Source organism: Fringilla coelebs (genome assembly GCF_963513975.1).
Source record: "Fringilla coelebs genome assembly, chromosome: 15".
Lineage (NCBI taxonomy): Eukaryota > Metazoa > Chordata > Aves > Passeriformes > Fringillidae > Fringilla > Fringilla coelebs.
In genome coordinates this window covers 10,920,301-10,944,567 of record NC_140041.1, presented here as the reverse complement: position 1 = coordinate 10,944,567, position 24,267 = coordinate 10,920,301, and the positions used below count along the sequence as shown (strand labels likewise).

The 24,267-nt window shown below is 39.0% G+C and overlaps 1 protein-coding gene across 1 annotated transcript in view; it reads right to left on the bottom strand.

Moving 5' to 3' along the window:
• The window catches only part of SPOCK1 (SPARC (osteonectin), cwcv and kazal like domains proteoglycan 1), a 258,586-nt gene that overhangs the window by 92,360 nt on the left and 141,959 nt on the right, over positions 1-24,267 (bottom strand). The window contains exon 4 of the mRNA XM_084215536.1: positions 17,177-17,291. Coding sequence (XP_084071662.1) covers positions 17,177-17,291 — 115 coding nt within the window. The remainder of the gene's footprint in view (positions 1-17,176; positions 17,292-24,267) is intronic.

The window sequence follows — 24,267 nt, the reverse complement described above, 5'->3', positions numbered from 1 at the left end:
TGACACATTTTATTATGAGATAGGATTATTAAATTCTCAAGAAAGCTACAGCAGATTAAGCTGCTGAGGATTTTTACAATTAGCATTGATTACCTAAGAATTCATGTGTGATTTCTGAACAGAATTGGCTTGTCAAACAACAGACAATTAAAAAAAAAAAAAATCAATCCCAAAGCCAAAGACTACCTCCAGAGTGTAGTCAAAATCCACTGTTCAAGGTAGGTTCAGGGAAATAATCAGAATGCAGTTTCCTATGTCAGAATAAAATGAATGTTAGTGAAGTGCATGCAAACTAAACCAGTTATAAATACTATAAGGAGCTGAGTAATTTTAAAATCCCATCCTTTTTAGCATCTAAATAGGCTAATGCCCCTGTTGCTTATTCAGCACTGCTGATTTATAGAGCTCAGTACTATGAATGTCTAAACATTCTGCTGAATTTCTCACTGCATTCAGCGCTGTCTGTCTGGTTATTGGATGCTGGAGATGGAGCTCATAATATCTATGCCAATCCCAGCTTCTCAAATGAGGCCATCAGAAGCATTAACCCATCTTATATCAGGCTGTGTCTTAATGAAAGGTGACTACAGCTCCAGGAAGGGCCCAACTGATGGACAGGATTTACATAATCACATTAATTCATGATACAAACTGAATGCACATGATCCAGTGCAGGGACAGCACACAGTGGAACACACCTTTGGGTAAAATTTGAAGATGAGTTCAATTGACATACTTGCAGAAACTGCAAGATACACATTTCATGAGGTGCCTCCACTGAGTGTTTAAGGTCTCCCTTTGCTGTGACCTTGAATCATGAAGCCCAGCACTCATGCATTACAAACCATCCCTTCTTCCCATATTCTTTGAGCAGGCAGCTCCAGAGGGCCCTCTACCACAGAGGTTGAGGTGGTGTTAAAAGGCAATGTATCTACTCATACTTTTGATATTTTCAGCATTTTATAGCTGCTTCTTCAAAAGTTTACTTTTGATTTTACTGTGTGAAAAAGAAAAACTCAATCAGTGGCATATTTAGATAGAAAGCGTAACATTGCCTGGGACTTTAGCAGGTTGTAAAAAAAAAAAAAAAATACTTTGCTGCTGAGTTATTACACAGGAATCAGTTTTGGGTGTTGATGGTTTAGGATGTGCTACCTTACTTCTTCCCATCACTTCTTGCAACCCAAATTTCACTTCAGCTACTCACTATTGATTCCTTGGGCTCCATTCTTATTCTTTCCACAGTTTCTCAGCTGCTGTGGTAGAAATCTAAGGACTGCACTAATTCTTTATCACTGTAAATTAATGCTATTATTTTTCCCCAAAGTTGTTGCATTTCTTCAAACACCACTTTTGTTTTCTCAAATCCTACAGACTCAGGTCTATCTTCTGCCTGACTGGCTTAGCCAACTTTCTCCTCCAGCCCTATTTTCCCAAGATCTGGTCAGCTATTTTAAGGAAAATTTTATAAAATTGTGAAAAAGTTGCAGTGTCCTTTCTTACTCACTGCTGTATTTAAACATTTTGATTCTAATCTTTCAGCCTGACTGCTTTGCCCTGACATCCTCCCCCTCAATCTCCTTTTCCTCACACTTTTTCCCTCCTACTTCTGAAACTTTCTTCTGCTTCATTCAACCTCAAAAATGAGGCCCCTAGGAGAAGCAGTTATTTCTTCATCTACTCCTGCCTGTTCTTTTCCTCTCTGCTAGGATGTATCATATTAAGTGTTATATTCTCTCTAAATTGTATCTCAATGTCATTTTGGTGCTTTACCTGTAATAGTTTAGTCTTCTTACCCTTCGACACTTGAATCCTTGAAAGTCTGAGAAACTTTATAGGTGTCCTCTCTGGCTTATCCTTCCATCTCTTTGCACTATTATTGCCATTTCCTCTCAGGAACATCTTGTCCACATTAGAAGATCACTATGTCAAGACCAAATATCCCGTATTTCTTCCCACATCATCTTTTTCCTTTTTCAGCTGCCATTTCCCTGTCACATTTGTTATTTGGATTTATTCTTTAACCATATCCTCCCTTTCCCTGCTGCAAACCAGAGCACATTATCTGTCTGCTTTCCACAACGCCCAAGAGGCAATCATGAATTTAGCTGTGTCCTATATCTTCCTAAAATTCTTTCAGATTATCTAAGCAATCATTTTCTCATTTCATTTGTTTACAATCTATTCTTATTTTCTGTCTGCACACTACTCAGTGTACAAATGTACTATTGCATTTAGGGCTAATTAGTAAATAATACTTTTGGTGAGGGCAGGACATATTTGCAAAGGTAAAGTACAAAATATGAGTTTGTTTCTTTCCAGAGCTGAAAATTAATTTACATGCTCTGAGATACTTTCTTCATGAGCCCATTTCCTTCCATCTAAAGGAAGCCAGAGGCTGGTTAAATCTTCCTCTGAGGGTTGCATGATAGCAGCTGTAAGGCTGTTTTTTGTATTGATAACTCAGATTCACGCTCTACTGATCCTCATTTTTCCTCCACCTTTTGGAATTTGGCAGAGGGCTCTCTGAACACTGAATATCAGCAGCACTGAAACTTCAGCTTGTATTTCCTGACAAGCCTCTGCAGCCAGTTTTTCTCATCTTGATGGCGATGCTGAGGTGTCAGTGTCAGAGCAGCTCTCTCCTGGACTGGGAGGAGGGCAGGGTTTCCATTTCAGCACTCACATTTCTGGTGTGCTGCACAGGGCTGGGTGAAGCTCTTTCTGAAATGAAAAAGCTCTCATTGTGTTTCATCCATTGGAGTTTCTAAAAGCACTATGAACCTGTTACACAGGCAGGCAGCTGGTTCAAAATGAAGCAAAAATTTCTGAGCTAACGAAGGAACTAATCAGCAAAACCCCCAGACTTCTGAGCTAAGATAAAGTGTTGTTGCAAATGAAAAATTTATACACAGATAAAACATAGAGGCTCAAGAAATTAACTATGGATGAGGTGCTAAGCAGGAATGACCGTGGTGTAATTCAGCTTGGCAGTCCTGGGCTCTGGGTAAACTGGGGTAGCTAAGACTACAAAAATCTGTCAAAGGACTTGAAAGAGATTTAAAGCTATCCAGAATAATGGCACACACATTACAACACAGGGCAATGAATAATGGACAGAATAATTGATGCAACAAAACTATAAAGTGTCCTTTTTGTTCAACATGAACCATCTACTTAAATGCCAATAAGGTACAAATTCAGAGTTTATAAAAAAGAGGAAAGAAGAAGCAGAGCATGTGTAAGTTTCCTGTGTTTCTATCTGCTGAACTGCAAGGCAAGGGACTGGATGCAAGACTAGAGGAGCAGGTTTGGGTCTTCATTTATGTTTTAATCTCTTTTTAACCAGCTCTGTTCACCTGAATTTTTAACTCATTAAACAAATGAACAAAAACCTCACATTATGTCTTGCTATTAAGGTTAAGCAGTATTCCACAGCTGAGGATCACTGATTGTAACAACCAACTAATCAGAATGGTTTGTTTTGTTTCATAAAAGATGGATTGCATGGTGATTAAAGCTAGAGGCCAGATAAATCCATGAAGCAAAATTTCCTACTCTGACTCCCCATGCATATTAAAGAACATTTTCCTAGATATGATCATAATAAAGCTGACAGTAGCAGTTGCAATAAAAAATGAAGCAGAATCTGTTTCTTACTAATATTAAGAAAAAGAAATAAATTGAAAGGCTCAACATTTTTGCCAGTGAAAGGAGAAAAAAAAGGGAAATCAGAAGAAAAATTTACAAAATCGCAAGAGAATCTAAAGTCACAAGGCTGCAATCTGCATTAGTGACAGGCTGAATGTTAATTCTGAACAAAATATGTTCAATTTGAAAGTGAAGAGTGGTAATAAAAAGTTTGTAAAGATTTATTTGCAGAAGTGACATAACTTCAATACTTGAAATATGTTCAGCAAGACTTCTACAAAACTATTCTTTTCTAGAAGAGCTGCTACTTGAAAAATTTACAGATTATTGATACAGTCTGGGTCAGAACTGTGGCTGTAGTAGAAAACTCTTCTGATCCAAATCAAAACTGTTGTGACCATCCTTCCATGACCCCCTTAAAAAAATCAGCTGCACAATAGTTTAGGTTTGAAGGACAAAAAAAAAAATACACTGAAAATAATTGAGATTTCAATGAAATGCACATCATGTTTTAGCCCTTGGATGTACATTTTTTTAAACATCGTTTTGAAATTTGACTCAGTTGCAAAAGAGCCTCTAGGTACAAAATTGTTCTTTATTTTAAAACTGCATGACATTGTATAGGAGTGTTCATTCAGATGTGTGAGATAACATAAGCCCTCACTAAGGGAAAAAAGAATTTCTTTTCAGAGTGAAAGACCTAGAAAGGAGAAAAGCACAGTGACTGTCAGAGAATGTTCATGTCATGACAAGTTTTGCTGCTGGAGTTAAAGTAAAATGTAAGCAAAATACTGCAGTAATTAGAGTGATCACATCATTAAGTGTACACAAGATTTGTGAGGTTTTTCTCTTTCTGAATCATGCAGGTGTAGCAGCAAGTCCTCAGAACACTCTGAAATATCTGCTTTCCCTGGAAAACTATGCAGAGAGGTAATGATAGAAATTGTCTATTCTTCCTATGCACAGAAAAAAAAGATAAGTTGAAGGCTATTGGGAAAGTCTATTTTGCAATATTATTACTTATTAAAGATCCTGTCCCAGGAAATGGAAAAGAAAGGAGACCAGGGATGTTTTTTAGTAGTTGGCATTCATCAGAAACCAGTGAAGACCCAGGCAAAGGACTTCATCTTTCACAAATCATAATTCAGTGTGTTTAATAGCTATCATTTTAGAAATAATATACGAAAGCAGCAATGCTGGATCACTTCCAAATAATGAAAAGAGAAGAAAAAATATCTCTCAACACTTTTCCAGGAGCAAATTCATACTGTATCTCCAGAGATAATAATGAAAGATAACGTTTTATTCTCCCTAGGTGCAAATGATAACTGAATACTCGAGTCAGTTGGAGCTGTCTGTACGCTACTGACTCTCTTCACAAGCTTAGCATGAAATAAATTTGTCATTCCATGAAGATGGGAGGTGATGACAGCACCATTCTGATTTGACTGACTTCTCAAAGGTGTGCTTGGAAGTCGTGGGAGTGGATGTTATTTACAACAGCAGTAGAGACTCAGTAAATCCTGAGTGCCAGCTGAGTGCCATAACCATCAGGCCAGTGGCTGGATTTGGCATGATTAATGAAGAGATCAATCTCTTCTCCAATTAACACCAAAGGAAAGGACTAAAACCTCCAGACTTTCAGGGAAAGAGAATTCAATAACTACTCAAAGAAGATCCAGAAGTCTATTCTACCTGAGTGACAAGGCTTGAACCTCTCTTTTTCACATTCTACATTCAAGGTCTCTTTGTCATCCTACTCACATTTCTGAGGTGAGAGACTTTCCTGTCAAGAACTATTCTTTACATTGCTAGAAAATGTTTTGTTGAATTGACAGGAAAACCATTTTGTCAGAAGACTCCAGAACACATCTACTCAATGCTTAAAGCTGAAAGCTTGTTTTCATTTTGAGCTTATTTCTATTTCCACTTTCTCAAAATGTTCCAATGTTCAAAAAAATCTCAGCAGGGAGTCGAGTGCAAACTGAGCAAAAGCTACACAGATAATTCTACAAAGTTAAAAGCTAATCCAAGAACAATAAGACCCCCACAGTTTTAAGTACTTTAGTTAATTGCAATATTTGATTTCATAGAGGTGGCAATTTTACACTGACTGCAGTGACTGTAGTGCAAGATTTCATCTTTTTTTTTTTTTACCACTAGTTGGAACAGGAAATAACTCTATGGGACGTGCCAGAATTTTTGATTTTTTTAAATTGCAGTTACTGAACATTCTGTATTTACTTGTAATGAATCTTTTAGGATTTCATTGTGAAAGTAGAGAACATACATGCAATAAGTGATAACAACATGAAGGCTTGATAATTCTCTCTTAACTAATTTGAAGACTTGCTAATTTTCCTGCCCCTGCTATTTCACAAAGATTTAATAACACAGATCTGTAAAAATGTTTCGTGGTAATTATGCTCCATTAATGTAATGGAATCTATCATGATATATTTCCTATTTATTTATTTATTTTAGACAGCTCTATGCCGTAGCTGGTTAAGCAGCTCAGAATGAATATAAGGTTTAAAGACACCATAGAATAGTTTCACTTGGGAGGGACCTGTGAAACACCACCAAGTCCAACCCGCTGCAATGAGCAGGAACTTTTTCTTATGCCCATGATTTTTTCTCTCAAGATGTAGAAGATGCTCATGGGAATTAAGAATTAAATTATGATATAAGACTGCTTTAAACCTTGAGATAGAAGCAATATTCTTTCAAAAGTGCTGAGATATCTCTCTTTGTGCCTAAAAGGTGAATGGCTCAGCCTTTCTACATGTAACAGTGATACCTGAGCAAACACATTTAAAGAAGCAAAATTTTTGGGGTTGATTTCTAATTATGTTTACATCCAGAGCTTTGAACAGAATGTACTTTGGGGGCTCATGTCCATACATAATCTCATCTGTGGTTCATTGGTTGAAGAAATCCGATACAAAATGACTAAATTGAAAATATGTAGGTAGAACTCTTGATGAGCTCTGGCCAAGCACTAAGGAGGCAATCATAAGCTTGTTAATAAAAAGCGAATGATAGAAATTGAAATATTAAAGAAGCAGGAAGTAATAGATTAAAAGTTAATTTTGATAACATAACATGCACCAAATAAGAAGATGATTGATGCAAGAACCTCCTTCTCATTGTTTTCATGTGCTATTTCTTTCAAAATAGCATCATTAGATGGAACTGCATGGCTCTGAAAGGGATCAAACACCAAAGACTATCTTTTTCAATTTTCTATTTTAGCTGACATTCACGTCTTTGTTGTTAATCTAGTTTGGAACTGGCAAACCTCTGTGGAAATATCTTCACAGGGTAAGTTTTTTGCAAGCTTCAACTCAAAAATGAAAGCTCATTGATGAATTCCTTAGGGTAGTCTTGGGTATGGTTTCATCATTTTTCCTAGTGAAGTTTTGTGCCTGAAATGAAGGATGTTGAAGGAGATGTGAAATTTAGCAGAACTCTGCTGGAAACCACTCAGCTTTGGAGGAGCCAAAGCTCCCCCCAGCAGAGCCCTACATGTGGGTAGGAAGCTGTGAATGCTCAAGGCAGGAGGAGTGGAAGAGTCTGACCCAGCTGATCAGCATTTCAGCCTGCTGTTATTGGTGCCTTTCACTGCCAGGGAATGGCTTCAGAAGCAATAACTGGCAAATCTCAGCAGTGCAAAGGTAAAATAAAATTAAAAAATAAAAGCTGTTTTGTAAAATAAAACTGTAAAATAAAAACTGTTTTGCAAACAATAAAGATCAGTTTTTAGTTGGTTTAAAAGCTTTGTGTGTTGAGTCTGCATCACACAGAAGACACGGTTGGAAAAAGCAGCAAACTGGCCAGCATCAAATGAACTGCAATATTTTTAAGGCCTAATTTGAAAATTTCATACAAAGTATATTTTTTGTAATATTGACTGCAATTGGAATGTATAATGCCATTTACCAAAAGGCAGATTTTAAATGCTGCATGTGTAACATTTTTTCCAATATAATAGGATGCTGGAAATTGAAGAAAAACTTTAATAAAATTCCTTTACTGTAAACATCAGTCCCAATCTTACAAAAGCATGGCTTTTATTAGCACTAAAAAGACTTCCACTGAACACATTTATGTCCTGAGGCTTCTACAGCAAAAACCAGCAATAAACTTAGAATCTCCAGTAAACAGATTATTGTATAAACACAGAATAATTTTTTGGTGCATTGGAGGTCATTTGTGAACATTAAATAGTAATTTATGACTGACTGGATTACTCAACAGATTTAAGATAGGGATAAAAAGCAAAAATACAGGCACATATTAAATGTTATCACAAATTTGCTTCCAGCAATTCTATGGTTAAGATTTTTATAAAAAACACAAAGCAAATGAATCAGGAAATACATCCTTAACTTACTGGGCTGTGATAAATCCAAAAATATTGCAGATTCCAAGTCATGTGAGGATTAATGTAGTCATAGAAGAAGTCAGACAACAGCAAAGCAAAACTACACCCATGTGACCATAGGGTCAGTGGTGAAATGTGGTGCTGCTGGCAAGGAATCCAAGGAGCTGTGGAGCTGCCCTCCTGGACCCCACATCCTCTGACACCAACCTGTTTGTATTCCAAATGACAGTGTATGAAGATTGATTGAAAAAGCATTGAAAACCCAAGAATTATGAGGCTACTCCTTATGCAAAGCCTAACAGCTTCTTAGAGAATGAGGATTCAGAGGCAGTGAATCCCTTCCAATTTTATTCATTTGTTCACTATTCATTTGCTGGCAAATCTCATGACATTTGCCAAGCAGATGACATTTATACCAATTACTGTTTTCATTTCTTGTTCACTTTAAAGTGAGCAAGAGGAGCTTTACAAACAACAAAAAAGCCAACATCCCTTATGCTGTCAACAGCTCACAGTCCAAGTCAGGAACAGAGAAATGCCATGGAGGAGGTGACTGAACTTTTAACTCTGCCTTCTTCCAGCTATCCTGAGGGAAACAGGAACTTTTGGATGCTGACTTAGCTTTGGATGGTGGCTCTTAACAAGCTGGTAATAGCTGTGCCAACTGGTTTATATATGACCAATTCTGCAGTCTCCAAAAGAACCCACTGAGACAGTCAAACCATTGAGGAACAAACTTAATGTTGTCCTTGTTTTACCTTTTTTATATTTAAGTTTTCCTGCTGGCTTTTGTTTCCCATGAATCTGCTGCACAAACTTACATTCACACATTACTCACGCAGTACTTACAGTCCCACATAAGACATGCATTTTCCATTATTATACATTAGCTTACATATTAGTCAGAGCTCAGAGCTCTAAACACTGCATTTTATATATACTTTGTATAGAATGCTGAACTAGCTGTGGCATTTATTCCAAACTCTTCCCCCGGCCTCCTTTTTGTTATCGTGTTAATAAAAAAATGTTTTACATTACAGAGAAAAGTAATTAGTGTGTGTTTCTATGATGGATGAAACAAATACAGAATGCTCTGCAGGAGTGCTTAAAGCAGCAAACTGCACATGTATTTACAAAATATATCAATTTAGAGATCAGAAAGTGTCAAAGCCAGAGCTGTTCTTCAGAAAGCTCAGGTGAAAGCCCAGATGGAATAAGAACTTCCAAGCTGCACATATTCCAACAGAGCTGATGAAGAACCATCAGAGGTTTAAAGCAGGTATGGATAGAACAGCCATTTAAAAAAGGGGATTAATTTCAGAAATAAAAATTAAGAATTAAAATATTAACATTTTTTTTGATGACTCAGAGTCACTGCAAAACCAAAGATCTAAAAAGAATTTAAACAGCAAGAAGATGAAGTGATAATTTTGGGTTTCTTTCTTTACTGATCTGAGCAGCCAAACCCAATGATCTCTGCTATAAAGGAAAACTGAAACAGGCAAGAGGAATATCTTTTTAAGAGATCTTGATTTATAAGAAAAGACTATGAACATTTGCCAAATCTAGCAAAACAATAGAAGGTTATTATTCCAAAATAAATACTGGGGAACCATTTAGGAAAACTCCAGAAGTTATAGCTGGATTTGAATAGACTTAGGCTAGCTATTAGCCAGTTTCCAACAAGAAAGGTTTGGATGTTCAGGATTCATCCAAATGGAGTACAGAAGGCAAAAAACCTTATTATCTTTAAGACAGAACTTGATAGGTTTATGAAAAAGTTTATTTTATACTTTTGCAGAGGGATTAGACTTAATGATCCAGGAAGTCACATCTAGTCCATTTTTATATACTGCTAAAAGCATGCAACTAGAAATATTAAGAGCGGGAATATTACAAAGAGGTATTCAACCCATTCAGTAATAGTATCTTTGAATGCAAAACTATTTATAAATGCTAATTAAAGTGCAGGAAAAAAGAAGTTATTTTCTCATTCTGTTCAATATAAAAACGCTCTGATGATAGCAAAGGTACCCAGAAGTATTCAGGTGGTTTCAGTGAGGGCTCTGAAGCTGGTCTGAAAGGAGCAACCAGCAGGAGACTGTCTCAATGCCCACTGTGCCTCCTCTGTGCTTGCAGTTGCCTCAGGGGAAAGCAGAGCACAGTGAGACAGGAGCTGCAGGGTAAAAGCCAATGACCCCAGCAGTGAGATGCTCACCCAGCAGCCTGGTGCTTGGTGGCTGTGAGTGAAATACCCTGAATCCCCTGCTGACTGCAAGAACAGCTTCATCCACCAGCACAGCCAGGGCAGGCAGGGATGAGGACACACCCTAAAGTCTGTTATAGGAGAGCTGTGCATTACCATGTACATCCCTAAAGTTACTCATGTCCAGGAAGAGCCCATCACCTTGCACTACTCCAATGAGGTCTAAAGCTGCTGGAGCATGAACCAGTCCTGTGAGAGACAAGCAGAGGGGCTAACTGGCCTTGGGATGCAGAAAATCCAGGCTATTGGTGACAATCTTGTGCATTTCCCATGGGAGATGTCTGTGCTCTGCCTGACCATAGTTTTTCATGTGTACATTTTTCTGTAGAAGTTTGGAAGTTCATGGAAATACCAAAATGCATGGTGTAAAATTTGAGCTCTTTTTGCTTTGAGTCAGTAATCCAATATGAATTTAAAGGTGACTGCAGTCATCTTTTACTTAAAGTCAATGAAGGATCTTTCATAAGTTTGTGAATTGTTCAGGGGTCTTTTACCTCTGACTTTTCAAATATACAAAGTCAACAACATACCTAGAGCTTGGGAAAGCCAGAAAACAGCCTAAAAGGAACATGAATTCTCATCTGTTGAGAGGACAGACCATAGTCAGCTTCCTCCAGAAAGCAATCAACTGGAGGGTGTTTGTGCAGAAAGCCCTGGCAGCAAGTAGGTCAGTGAAAGCTCAGAACTGAGTGAGCTCATATCAATGTGTGGGATGAAAGCCAGTCCCTCCACAGCCTCTCCACATGGTCTCCAGTTAAAAGCAACTTAATGTAGGCAGAGCTGAAACTGAGAAATGGACCACTTTGAGGGGGAGACCTACAGTTCACAAATGACCCTGCTCAGTAGAGTAATATCTGCTTTTAACACCAGTGAGTGCTGTTCCAATATTCAAGCATCCTTGGACTGAATCCCGGGCAGTTACTGATGAAGACTCTCTGGGAGGAAAAGCTATTAACCTTTGGGAGTTCATGCTTAGATCATAATTTTCATAATCAAAATTTTAGAAATAACTGTAATGGGGAATAAAGGATAGTGCCAGACTCTTATGCTTTTCTCTCTTAATAGTCAGTGGTCCCCTTGAGCACTTATAGATTGATGGCACATCACACCACGTGCTCGCTGTTTTATTAAAAGGCAACCTGGACTCCATAACAAAACAAACATTCCTTATTTCCATGTGTCTGTTACTTGCCTGTTGCAAAATCCCAAACTCTCGTGCTGTAGTGGAGGTACCTTTGTTGTCAGGCAATCTGGAGATGGAATATTTTTGAAAGCTTTCAAGTTCCCTCCAAGGACTTGCACACATCACTTGCACACCCCTTGCACATCACATTATCTACTGCACTTGGCTGTGACCTCAAAGGCCCCTCTCTCCTTGATTTTCCTGCTTCTCATTTCTCTTTGTGGACAAACAGCATGAGCCACAGTTAAACTGTGCAATGTACCGTGAGGGATTGGATATTAGTAAGAATAACAGTCTTTACAGAGTAATGCACTGGAGTTAACAACTTACAAAAAAATACCCCAAACAACAAACATTTACTCAATCCTGTTCATGTCTAGAACTTTCATTCACCGAGGATTACAGTAACTCTCCAAGATTCTATCAGAGCTACCCTTGGGAAAAATAAGCCTAAATTGTGGCAATTTCCCCAGTACAAGAGCTTTGTTTGAAAGAAACTTAATGCTATCTATTTGGTCTTGTGATTGTGTGTTTAATGAAATATTTCAATGCTCTTTCTTCCAAAGCAAAAATCTATGCCAGTAGATTAATCAATACTCAGCACTAGAGGTAGATAAAAAAATTTTCATAAAAAACATTCCTTTTCTTTTTTTTTTCCTCTTTTCTTCCTAGGAAAAGTCAGATTTAGAGACTTCAAATCAGTTTGCAGGTATGTGTAAATATTGTTGTATTGTTACTTGGGAAAAAATCCAATCTATTTGAAATAGCTTTCTTTTATAATAAAACAATGGTCAAAAGATTTTCTTTTGACTCTGAACTGTGCAGTTTTCTTCCCTTAATTCTGGAAACATTAATCAGCAAAAGAATTCATTTGATGCTCATAAATAAATCTGCAGTAAAAAATAACTCATAACTGTGAATTCATTCCAGAATTCACCAAGACCACTAGAGACGCAGAACATAATTATGATATTTACGAGGTTTAGGTTGGATATCAGGAAAAGTTTGGGCACTGGAAGAGGCTCCCCAAGGAAGTGGTCACAGCATCAAGCCTGACAGAGTTCAAGGAGTGTTTGGACAATTTTCTCAGGCATATGGTGGGATTTTTGCGATGTCCTGTGCAGGGCTGGGAATTGGACTCTGTGTTCTTGGTGAGTCTCTTCCAGCTCAGCATACTCCTGAACTGTACATAATACACAAATGAACAACAATAATTTTCTGAATCAGTGTTAAAAGGAAGAAGAGAATAGAAAAGAGCTATGAACACAGCAAGGTTAAGTGGGGAGCCAACTGATGGTTTTAGTTGATTCAGAGATAATTAATCATCACTCAAGCTTGGTTTTCCTATGGATTTTTCACCTACTCAGGCTTTGATAAATATTACCACATAAATCAGGCAGAATTAAATGAGCTGAGGACCAAGCCCTCCATGGCATCAGTCAGGGCACAGGGAATGTGGGAGCTGGGTTTTCAGCACAGGAAGCTGTAACCCCCAGGAGAGCCCTTGGTTTTATGCCAACCCTTCATTAGCAGCGAGACAAGAAGAAACACAAGTCAGAGAGAACAGAAAAACAACAGGGTTGGGTTTATAGGTCCTATTTTAGCACCTTTTAAAAGGTGATTGTTGATGTAATCATAGACATTGAGGAATAGCACTGTTTCAAATCCTTGCTTATGTGCACAACTTTTCAGTAAATCTCTGGAAGTGCATTTGCTGTGGTCAGAGATTTTTCTGTAATGCTCCCAGCAGTTCTCCAAAGCAGGTGGGTCACTGATGTCCTGGCAGTGATTGCTTTGCCTCCCCCTTTTGGATAAAATTTAAAGCACTCACTGGCAAACCAGACCAAGGCTACAAAAATGCTCTATTTCACATATGGGGGGGATGTTTTACTTGACTTGTATTGAACAGGGTCCTTCCTAAGCAGAAATGGTGTATCAGCTGCAGGATTTGTAAAGAAGGAGAGGGAGATTTGTCTGCTCCTTGTGGGTAAGTGTAGTTGCCAACGCTGCCATGCTGGTCAGACCAAGGTTTTGACGTGTAATTTAGAAGAACAGATGTTTTATCTGGGAACTTGTCCAGATCTTAAAAAAAAAGTGAGAAACTCAGTAGTAGACTCTTTTGTCAGCAGCATTATCCTTAAAAGTCCTGGAGAAATAGTAAATAGCTGGATTTCTAAGACACAGCAGAGAAGCAGAGAAGCAGTGTGATTATCTTTGTGAGTGACTTCCATTGCAGTGATGAACTAATTGGCCATTGCTGGTCAAATGGACTGAGCAAAGCTGTAAACCCTGGACATGTTAATATGGCCATTATTTTCACATCAATCCTCTCTTCTCATTCTGTTCTTTTGAAAAGAGCCCAAGAGTGACATCTTTCCTTCCCATCCGCTGCGCTGCCAGCACCAGCAGACACAAATGGCTTTAAGTATTCTGGGACTGAGAATGCATGAGACAACTTTGAGAGACATTAACTACTGCCTTTCATGCAAAACTGAGCTAATAAAGACTTTTCCTCATAGATGTCCAAATGCAAAGGGGTTTTAATCCACTCAAAAAGATTTCATAAGACTCTATCACTAGTACAAGGACTATTAAACATGTAAGAAGGTACCTCCAAATTGATCTTTTTCACACTTTTCAATTACAACTCAGTCTTGCCTTTTCTCTAAATGTACTGTCCAATTCTTACTGTAAATGCCTTAGAGGATGTGCTGACAAAACTCTATTATCTGTCTGAAGTACCTCTCAGACATCCTCTGCCTTAACTTCTGAAGTACTAACAGCTTACTAGAAAATTTAGTTGGCTAATGCCCATGAAGAAAGACAAAAAAATGAATAAACTACCCAGTGGTTTTCCCCTGTTATTGTCTGGGTTCTCCTATCTTTCTGCTTCTGATAGGGTCTGGAAGAAAACACATATAAATAAAAAAGAATTAACATGGATAAATATATCAACAGGATTCCAAATTTGCAAAGTTCCCTTTGGGCTATGCCCTTTTCCCTGAATTGTACCTAATAATCAAATAAAAACCAATTATTTTCAGAATCAGTATGAAAAGGAACAAGAGACTGAAAAAAAAAAAAATCTACAAACACAGCAAGGTTAATTGGGGAACCAACTGATTGCATCAGGAGATCCAAAGGGCAGAGAGCTGGAATTAGATGATCTTTAAGATCCCTTCCAACCCAAACCATTCCATGATTCAAGACCCAGGGCTGCTCTGGGTGACTGTGCAGGGGAGGAGGAGCAGAGGAGGAGGAGGCTGCAGATGCTGCACAGGAGAGGCCAGACTGCCCCTGGGGTAGGGTCTGAGTAGCTTAAATAACACATTTCCATGCAACTCAATTTTCTACACTGCTACTGAGCTCCTGCAGTGGTTTAAAGAGCAGGCATTCCAGCAGAAAGGAAATGAAATGGGAATGGCATCGTGCTGGCACTGGTGATTTCAGAGTTTGCAGCACACTGTGCCTGGAAAACCACAGCTCTCCAGCCAGGCAGGCACTGGGGGACACAAACCAGCACAGCTCTGTCTGGGAGGCTCAGCAATAACAAAGGTGTTGCTCTCGATTACTTTTTGCTGAGCCAACATCCTGTGTAAAGCCACTGCAGCAAGTTGATAATGATGCATGAAATGGAAAATCCTCCTGAGCACACCCAAAAGCACCGTGGATGTGCAAAACAATCGCAACAGCACCGTGTTGTTTGGTAATTGCTACTACGTGTGCCCACACTAATATATTCAGATTTTAGCTGGTTTTGCATAGGTGCAACTCCACCCCTTTTAATGTGTTTACTCCTGATTAACACAGCATTTCATATGACTGGAGGCAGATGTAGAGCAGTATTCAGTTCAGGCACAGAAAAAATCAGAATGCTGTGGGACTGAAGATGAAAACCTTCAGGGGGTGTCACTCCACTGATTCAAATCAACAGACAATTTGCCCTGGTTACTTCCCTCCTTGACCTGTGTTCCCTCTGAGGCCAGGCTAGCTGGGTACATGCAGAATAAAACCACTGTGGGGTTATATGTGCCACTGTCACATATCAGCAGTAGTTCTTTCAGCATAGCAAAACTTGCTGGAAATTGTTTGGAGAATTTTCAAAGTAAGTTTTCAATACTTTTCAATTCATCTCCATAGTCACAGTGCTACTCAAAGGTTTGCTGAAACAGCTGCAGGCAGTGGAGGAATCATAGAGAGATCACATGAAACACAGCTTGCTTTCTGCAAAGAAAGGATATTCAGTTCCTCTGCACCATTCCTCTGAACATTTTGACTACTTTGGAGACGTTAAATACTGGAAATAGCTCAGAAAGCATTTGGCTCAACATCTATGTCTATATATCACAAGGACTACTATATAATGCAAGAATTTAAACCAGGTTTCAATTCATCCTCACTAGAAAATATAAGCTATATAATGTCAAAAATATCATTAGAGTGTAAGCACTGCATATAGCAGACTCCTAACTTCCTTCCAGGGATCATTCCAACTGAAAACCAAATACTAAACACACTGCCTCATGCACATTACACCATTAACTTTGGATTATCAATCAAAGACTAATTTTTCTTACAGGATTAGCTTCCTCAACCAGGTGACAGTGAGGAAAGATGAGATGTAGTACATGGGAATCAGATCATCCTGAATTTAGTTTGGCTTAAACAGTTGCTGAACTACAATATTGGCTTACAACAACATTTGGGGACTTGAGCTGTGTTACAGGCAAATTTTTTCTTCCATACTAAAGAGAGAGAGAAACTGAAGAGCAGTCCCCAGATTTATCACTCAAACATAATGAAAGCAAGACAATGTATTCTCCTTAAAGTGCAGACCAAGCGTTCAGAGTTGCTCATTACAGCAGTACACGATTTATTCTGTTATATATCTGCAGGCAGGTGGAGGGGCTGATTCCTCCACTTTAATTCTTGATTCATGCTCTGGAGATACTCAACTCTAGTTTCACTACTGCTTCTACTGGTTCTCCTTCCAAAAGAGAGCAAAGTTAGTTTTTTTCCTCAACTTTTTTTTATAAATGTCTCAGTTCTTGGTTATAACATATCTCAACCCATGTTCAGTAGGCTTTTCTTCTACAATTTGTAGCTTCTCTCTGTGAAGTTCTGTGGTCTAATTTCAACATCCTGGCCTTGTAATACATTAGCTAGTTCATTTGCTCTTAATTCAGTCATTCAGCAATCTGATCTGCAGATTTCTCTAGTTATGAGACTTCTCGAGGAGTTGCTCTACAAAATTCCACCAACATTTTTCAGCTCTTTAGCAAACTTAAGCAGACGTTTGATACATTAAAAAATAAAAATCTTTATCAATCTCCTGTTAATTACTTGTAATTAAGTTACCAGAAGTGTAGATATTTCTGGCACAGCGTTTTCATATTTCATGTTTTCAGTTTTTAAAATATGCATAATTACTGTTCTCTGGGGGGAGAAAATCCCTCCCAGAACTGAGAGAGAATTCTGCAATCCACACCACAGGATGCAGCCTGTTCTGGGTCATCTTTTTAAAGTAGCCTCAGCTATAAATATAAAACATCTGCCTTTTTTTTTTTTAACCAAAATTAAAATTTAAAAGACTGCTGTAAAATGATGTGGTTTTAACATTAATTCTGGAGTTTTCTTGTGTTACTTCTTTTCCCCCAGACAAGCCTGGAGGAGGGGGAAGTTTCCTCACCTGTGCACCAGCTGCTTGCGGCTCACGCAAATCGCGGTCTCGTAGTCGTGGGTGACGCACACTTTGTGCGGGCTGCACTTCACCTTCAGGCAGGGATCCTTGGATGGATCAAGGGCTATAAGAAATCAAACATCAAAAAATCAAGTGAGAAATGCACGCAGAGGGCTCTCCCAGCAGGTAACAACCGGTTAGAATGAACGCTCCCACACGTGAGTGAACAAATCCTTGGATATTTTATGGTATGTGCTGCTGTTTTCAGACTGCATGGGAGGTAGAGAAGTTGGCACAGAAAGAAAATGGTGAGCTTAAAGACTCATTACTGTGAGTGATCTAATTGGTGTTCACATTAGTATCAGACATGAGACTTTGGGATGAAGTTCTGGTTTAACAATCTATATTACACTGTTTATTTCACAGAAAAGCTATGTTTGGATAAAATGTACTCAAATAACAAAATGACTGGTATGGAAGAAGGTAACTAAAAACTGATATAATACAGAGTGCTATGAAATTTAATTTCACAGCTGCTGTAAAACAGGCATAATACTTTTTTAATTTTTACAGCTCAACTTCCCCTGTATTTAAAATGCTTGAGTACAACAAAATAATCCTGGCTTTCATACAACAACCTGCAGCACCAGCAGTGCTGTCAGAGTTGGGATCAGACAGCACAATGAGTTGCCATCTCAGCAAACATGTTCAGGCTCTTGTCCCATTTGAAAGGTATCTGTCGAAATTCATTCTTCTAAAAAAGAAGGTTTCTAAAAATCAGCAATAAGACATTTTCTGCCAAAATGAATTACAAGTATTAAAAATATGGTTATGTGAACATGTCAGAAGGAAAGTCTCTGCCATACCTGTCACACAGAGAAATTTCACTTTTGTTTGAGAAGTGATTTTTAGAGAAGCTCTTTTTGGACATTCTGTTGCCATGGATTTGACTTCTGTTCCTCTTCAATGTCTTTAAATCCTATTTTCCCTCTCCCACATCTCCTCACATCTCAGTCCATTCTTGGAAATGGGCAACTCTTGGTTTCATCTTGGTGATGGTATAAAGCTCTTACTTGCCCTTTATGATAACCATTTCCGATTTCTACTGAATAATCAGAGAAACTTTCAAAGGAGACTATTTGAAGTAGAAGAAGTTTCAGTTTGCTGTGTACCAGATTTCTCTGAGAGCAAATATATTTCCAACAAGCAGAGGATTCTTCTGTTTTCCTTTGGGTCTGAAGCGCTGCAGCTGTTCTGTTCTGGGTTAAACAGCCACAGCTACAAGCTCCTGCCACATTAACACCCATTACACATTTGTGATGGGCAATTAAGCTTCACTAGTGCATATGTATTTACTGGAATGACTTTGGTGCAAGACAGGGGGAAATAGTAAAAACAAAGCAAACGTGCTAAAAGCTTTTTCTTTTAAACCATTAAAACGGATAGAAGAGGTGAAGTGAACAAGGAAGGAGAAAAGACCATCTGTTTCCTACACCATAAACAATAAGGCAGCCACATTCGATGTGCTGCCATTAGGAAAATACATAGGCAGTGTTTGAGCAGACAGGGTCTGTCCCACTGGAAAGACCAAGGGCTGTCAAGGCTCTTCAGGGATGTTTTGCTGCTGCGTTTTGGTGTCTTTTTTAAAGCCAGACAGATGAGAAGTATCTGATTCCCTGCCCTTTACATTCCCAGAACACAAACAGTGAGAGACACCTTCTTAATCCTCTTACTTCACTCTCACTGGAGGCTGAGTTAAGGACTGAGGCAGATCTTTGACAGGGATTTAAATGGCAAGCCACAGTTTCCTGAGCTGGCTGTCTACCTGGATATTCTTAAACTGCAAACCAGTGAAACACCCTCCTTCTGCAAAGCCTTTAATGACTGAGCACCACTTGGAGTGTGCAGGGTCAACACATCATCGTTTCAGTGGCTGAGGCAGTTCAAAGGTCATATCCACACACAAATTTAATGACCAGAACTTTTGCTCTCTTGCAGCTGGCCTTGCTCTGTTGCTGGAGCCCATGAACATTGTTTGCTTCTGCTGGTGACACATCCTTGATGCAAAATGCTGCATCAACAAAAATCACTGTGCAAACTGGCTGGGAGCCCAGGGCTAAGAGCTGCCAGGAGCACTGGGCTGCTGGTAAGCACAGCCTGGCCTTGTGCTCAGTGTTCTATCAGCCAAAACCTGAGGACTGGGGATGTAACTTTAGCCTGTAAAGTCAATACTAGTTTGGCATGAATAAGGAGCAAAATTTAGGCCCACATGGTCTATGAGACATCATACACAGCTACAATACTTAGTGTTTTTTCACAGCAAAATTTACTCTAATTGGTGAATCCATTCCAGGAGCTATTTAGGTCTTCTAAGGCAATAAAAATGCATGCAGTTCTGAAATAGCATCACACTATGCTTTACTGGTAAAAGGAACACAACTTTCAATATTTTGCAATTTAAAAATTATCTATCCTAAAAGAAAAGAACACTGTTGAATAATCATCAGGAAGGAAAGCAATGGGACAAGATGTGGTTGGAAATCCTAGCCTCCATTCCCTTACAAATCTGGCCTCAACTCTCTATACCTCGGTGATTTACTTCTAAAATCTGAGAACAATAATAATGTTGACAATAAATCCTCCTGATTTCACCAAGTATTGAGAACTCTATAATCTCATGACCACTGTTCCCACCACATCTCCCACCAGCCCATCTCTATTTGCAAACAACAGGTCCAACACAGTCCCTCACTGGGACACCCGGTGGGCTCACCCACCAGCTGAAACAAAAAGCTGTCCTCCACACACGCTAAAAACTTCCTGGAGTGCCTCTTATCTGCTGTATTAAGTTCCCAGCAGATGTCTGCTGGGTTAAAGTCATCTACAAGAACAAGGGTGGGTGATCCAGACACATTCTCCTGCTGCTTGTAGAATGACTTGTCCACCTCTTCTTCCTGGCTGGGTGGACAATAACACATTCCCAGTAGGATGTCAGCCTTGTTGGCCTTCCTCTCAGTTCTCACCCACAGGAATTCAATCTCATTGTCATTAGTTTCAATACCCATGGCATCAAAAGCTTTCCTAATATAAAGGGCCAGTGGTGGAAAACCTTATGAAAATCCTTAAATGGAACATATAATAGAAGCATCATTTATTATTCATTACAAACAGCCCTTACATGCAGTTCAAAACAGTAGTTTATTAAATACAAGCCAAAGTGTGGACTTTGTCAGAAGACAGCAAAAACCCATGACGTGGATTGTTATTTCTGGAGATTTTTTTTCCCACTTATGCAGAATACATGATCCATATGAACATAAAAGTTCAAAGTAGGGATTTATATGTCTGCAAAGTTCTTCAACCTGTTAAATACATTTGGAAGGTTGTTCTACTGCTAAGCAACACAAGCCCTAAGGAGAGCTTGTAATAAGAAACAATTTTTGAAATATGCTAATCAAAGATCATGCTTTGTAATCAGATTTCTACATGACTAGGAGCAGATGCTCATCACTGGAAGAAGAACACACCCTTGGGAATAAGATGAAACATAACAACCATATTTGTCATTACAGTTCTTTTTGTCCTAAAGCAATGAGTATGAACTCTTTGAAAATGAAGAGCTAAAAGTACAAATAAATAAACAAAGTGACAAGACGATGTTACTTTATCAGCTTGAAAGGAAAACTACAGCCAACCCTTCTCTGTGTCAGGGAGTCTGCACTCAGTTCTGGCTGCACAGTAATAACAAAAATATCTTAAGCCTGGCTCTGAAAAGTGAACATTTTCCCACCTTTTCTTTAGGCTGAATCTGAAGGCGAAACTGATATGATTAATTAATCTCGCTTTAGAGTGGCTGAGCATTCATTCAACATTTATGTAGGGAGATAGTGTCCAGCCAGTATTGGAATTAAATGTTTCACTTGGACAAAAATTCTCTGATGAAAACCCCCTTCAGTCATCCTCCCTAACATTTTTTTGAACCCAGGCTCCATGGTTTCCTGTTCTGAGAATTTCCCATGGATACTGGGTCTCCAAGGGAAGGATCCACCCCAGGAGGCAGCTGCATGAAATATAGTACTGGACATCTCAGTATAATAATTTTCAGAAGATTTTTATCTTGGAAAAATGTAGGAAATTAGAAAAATTTCATCTTGGCTCATGAATCTCACTCTTCCTCACTTCACACCCAGAGGTTTCTGTTGCTGACATTTGCTTTCTGGGAAGCTGTCCTGGTACTCAGAGGTGAGAAGTCAGAAGTCTCTTCCTTTTTTTTTTTTTCCTGGCCTAGCTTTAATTATGCAGGACAACCTAAGTTCTCTCTTAAAACTATAAATCTTCTATGGTTATCTCAAAGAGAGATCAAAATAATTGGTAGATGATAAACACCAGGGATTGCAGGATTGCATCAGCCTCCTAAAAACCTCCTAATGATATGGTGACATTGCTTTCCAATACCAAAAGGTCTACAAACACCAACTCCATCCCAAATCTCTTTTTGTCCCAGCTCCACACAGCAGACCAAAGAACTTTCCCTATGGACTGAACACACTTTCCCTCTCCCCTCCTTGCACCATTCACCAGAGCTTGCAATATAAATCAGTGCTGGACAAAGACCTACCAACAGTGCTTGAGATACTTTTCTATTACATTTCACGTTTTTATTTATTACCACAACAAAAAAAAGACTTATGACTTGCAGGAAAATCTTAGTTCAGTCAATGGCAGTAGAGGGGGAAGTTGCTCAGTAAGGATGTAGTTCCATATGTTGTGCCAGTGGGTCACTGTGTTAATCACAACAGAGCCAATTTGTTTTTCACACATTTGACTTTAAAAGGGTGATAACAAATAAATACTTTCAGTGTCTCACAGCAATGGATGTGTAATCCTGCAGAAACTGTACAACTAGTTCACAACAAGATTTATGAGTTTGATTCTGGTTTTATGACCATTCCTTAAGGGGAAGAGAGTATTTTCAACGTGTAGCTGTTTAGTGAAGCTGAAATGAACTGCACAATAAAAAGAGACAGTGTTATGTAAATATTGGGGGGCTTGTATCTAAAATTGTCTGCCAATAAGTACTGTGATCACTCAGTGACAAAATAGTCCTGCATAATCAATGCCAAGAGCAGTTGCTTTTATGCAATCCCCTTGGAACTGTTCTGACTATACAAGAAAAGGACATCTGCTGGAGAGGTATGATGAAATGGAAAATGAGACCTGCTGTCTTCAATGCAAAGATCTCCTACAAAAGAGATCGATAATAAAACTAAGTCAATTAAGATGCATTACATTGTATGTGTGCATTTCAATATCATTATGTGTTACTTGATTCCAGCTATGCTTCACAAGCAGGCAGGAGAAGGAAAGCACAGTTCCTGGCTGTAGAGGCCAGGAAATGGTCAGGGAAGAGAAGGGCAGGAATGGGAAAGTTGTGAATGAACAGGTCTGGGCAGGCAGTGGACAGAAGGCTCTGACTCTTCCTCCCCCCTCAGCATGAAGCTCAAATGGCATTTACTGTCAACCTGCAGATCTAGGAGGGAAGTTTTCAAATCAGCATTGTGTGTCCACTTCCAGCAGAGTGAGGACCACAGACAAAGTGACTGAGGCTGCTGAGTAGTGCCTTGGAGGTATTTTACTCTATGCTTCCATGAAAACCATCATAGAGCAAATGTGAGGGAGCCATTAAACCAGTTGAAACATGTTAATAAATATTCCTACAAGCTGCCCTTGACTTTTGCTAGGGAAAGGACATGTTTCCAACACATGCTGGCTAACACTAGCTTTGGCTTGAACATTTTGGTTATTTGAAGTACACCACAGACTTCCCATCACAGTTAGAGCTTCTTTAGCTTTATGGTGAATTTATGCTATTTTTTCTAAGGTGATCATGGTAATACATATTAATTTAGAGAGCACTTCTCCATGAAGGCATGGTCAGTTTCCAGGACTCTAGAGATAAACTTGGGCCAATCTATGAGCTGGGGTCAGACTGTCACTGGGGCTCCATCCAGGTGTAATGGGACTACCCCATCCCCCTTGAATGGACAAGATGTCCCAGGAAGCCCTTGATGGAATTTCAGGCTTTCATAGCCATTCAGAAGACTTTGTTCTTTGTTGGAGTCCAAGTTCAAGAATGAGAATATTCATTCTCAGAGTTGATACTGTTAATAATTCTGGTCTTATAAAGTGTTATTTAACAACAGATTACAAGACCCATCCACCATATAAATGTAAATAAAACCAATGGGTTTATTCTGCTTCTGCAAATCTTGGCATAAATCATTCAGCTTCATTAGGGAGAAAATTTGTGTTAGCCTACCCGCAAGTTTAGGAGAGAATATGTCCTCCAACCAGCAGCTCTGATATTTAAGTCTCTCCATCTCTCTCCTCAAAGCAGTCAGGAAACAGAAACCAATTCAGCTGAAAATTAATTACTGAATGTTTCAAACACGTATGTGAATTATTTTCAATAAATGGAATTTCCCAAGGCAGTTAGGCAATAACATCTCAAACTGGCAGCATTTGCTCCATCCCTGTGTAGTATTTTTGTACAGGTTTGTTTTGGAACACTCTAACATCTGAGAGGCTGAAGATGCTGATACAGTGCACAGAAACATCTATTTTAATTTTTACAGACACTTTAAAAATCGCTTTTTATAACTGACTTATAATTGCTTTTGACATTGCTGAGGGCCATCCAAGGCAGAAGATGCTTCAAAGGACTCTGCAGATTTCCTTTCTGAAGAAAAGGATAAGAACCCCTGGTATTTAAATTAAATTTTCTGACGAATATACAGAAATCCAATTCAGAGGAAAAAAAAAGGCGAAGAAAAGAGAAATAGGACAGGACTGGAAGTTTGGAAATGTGCTTAATGTGTTTCCACTGGTGGGTGTGATAAGCAATGAGAACCCTCAGTGCAGGGGTCCTTTTCACAAACAACCTCTTGCCCTCAAGGCAAAGGTTTCCCCACATGCAAGGATGGCTCACTCCCATCAGTGCAATGAGTACAATCCTGCAGCAGAGCCACAGTGTCCCCTCAGCTCCAGGCAATTCCACTATGGGATAATTCGTGCTTGCACGTGTACCCAAGGGTGTGTTT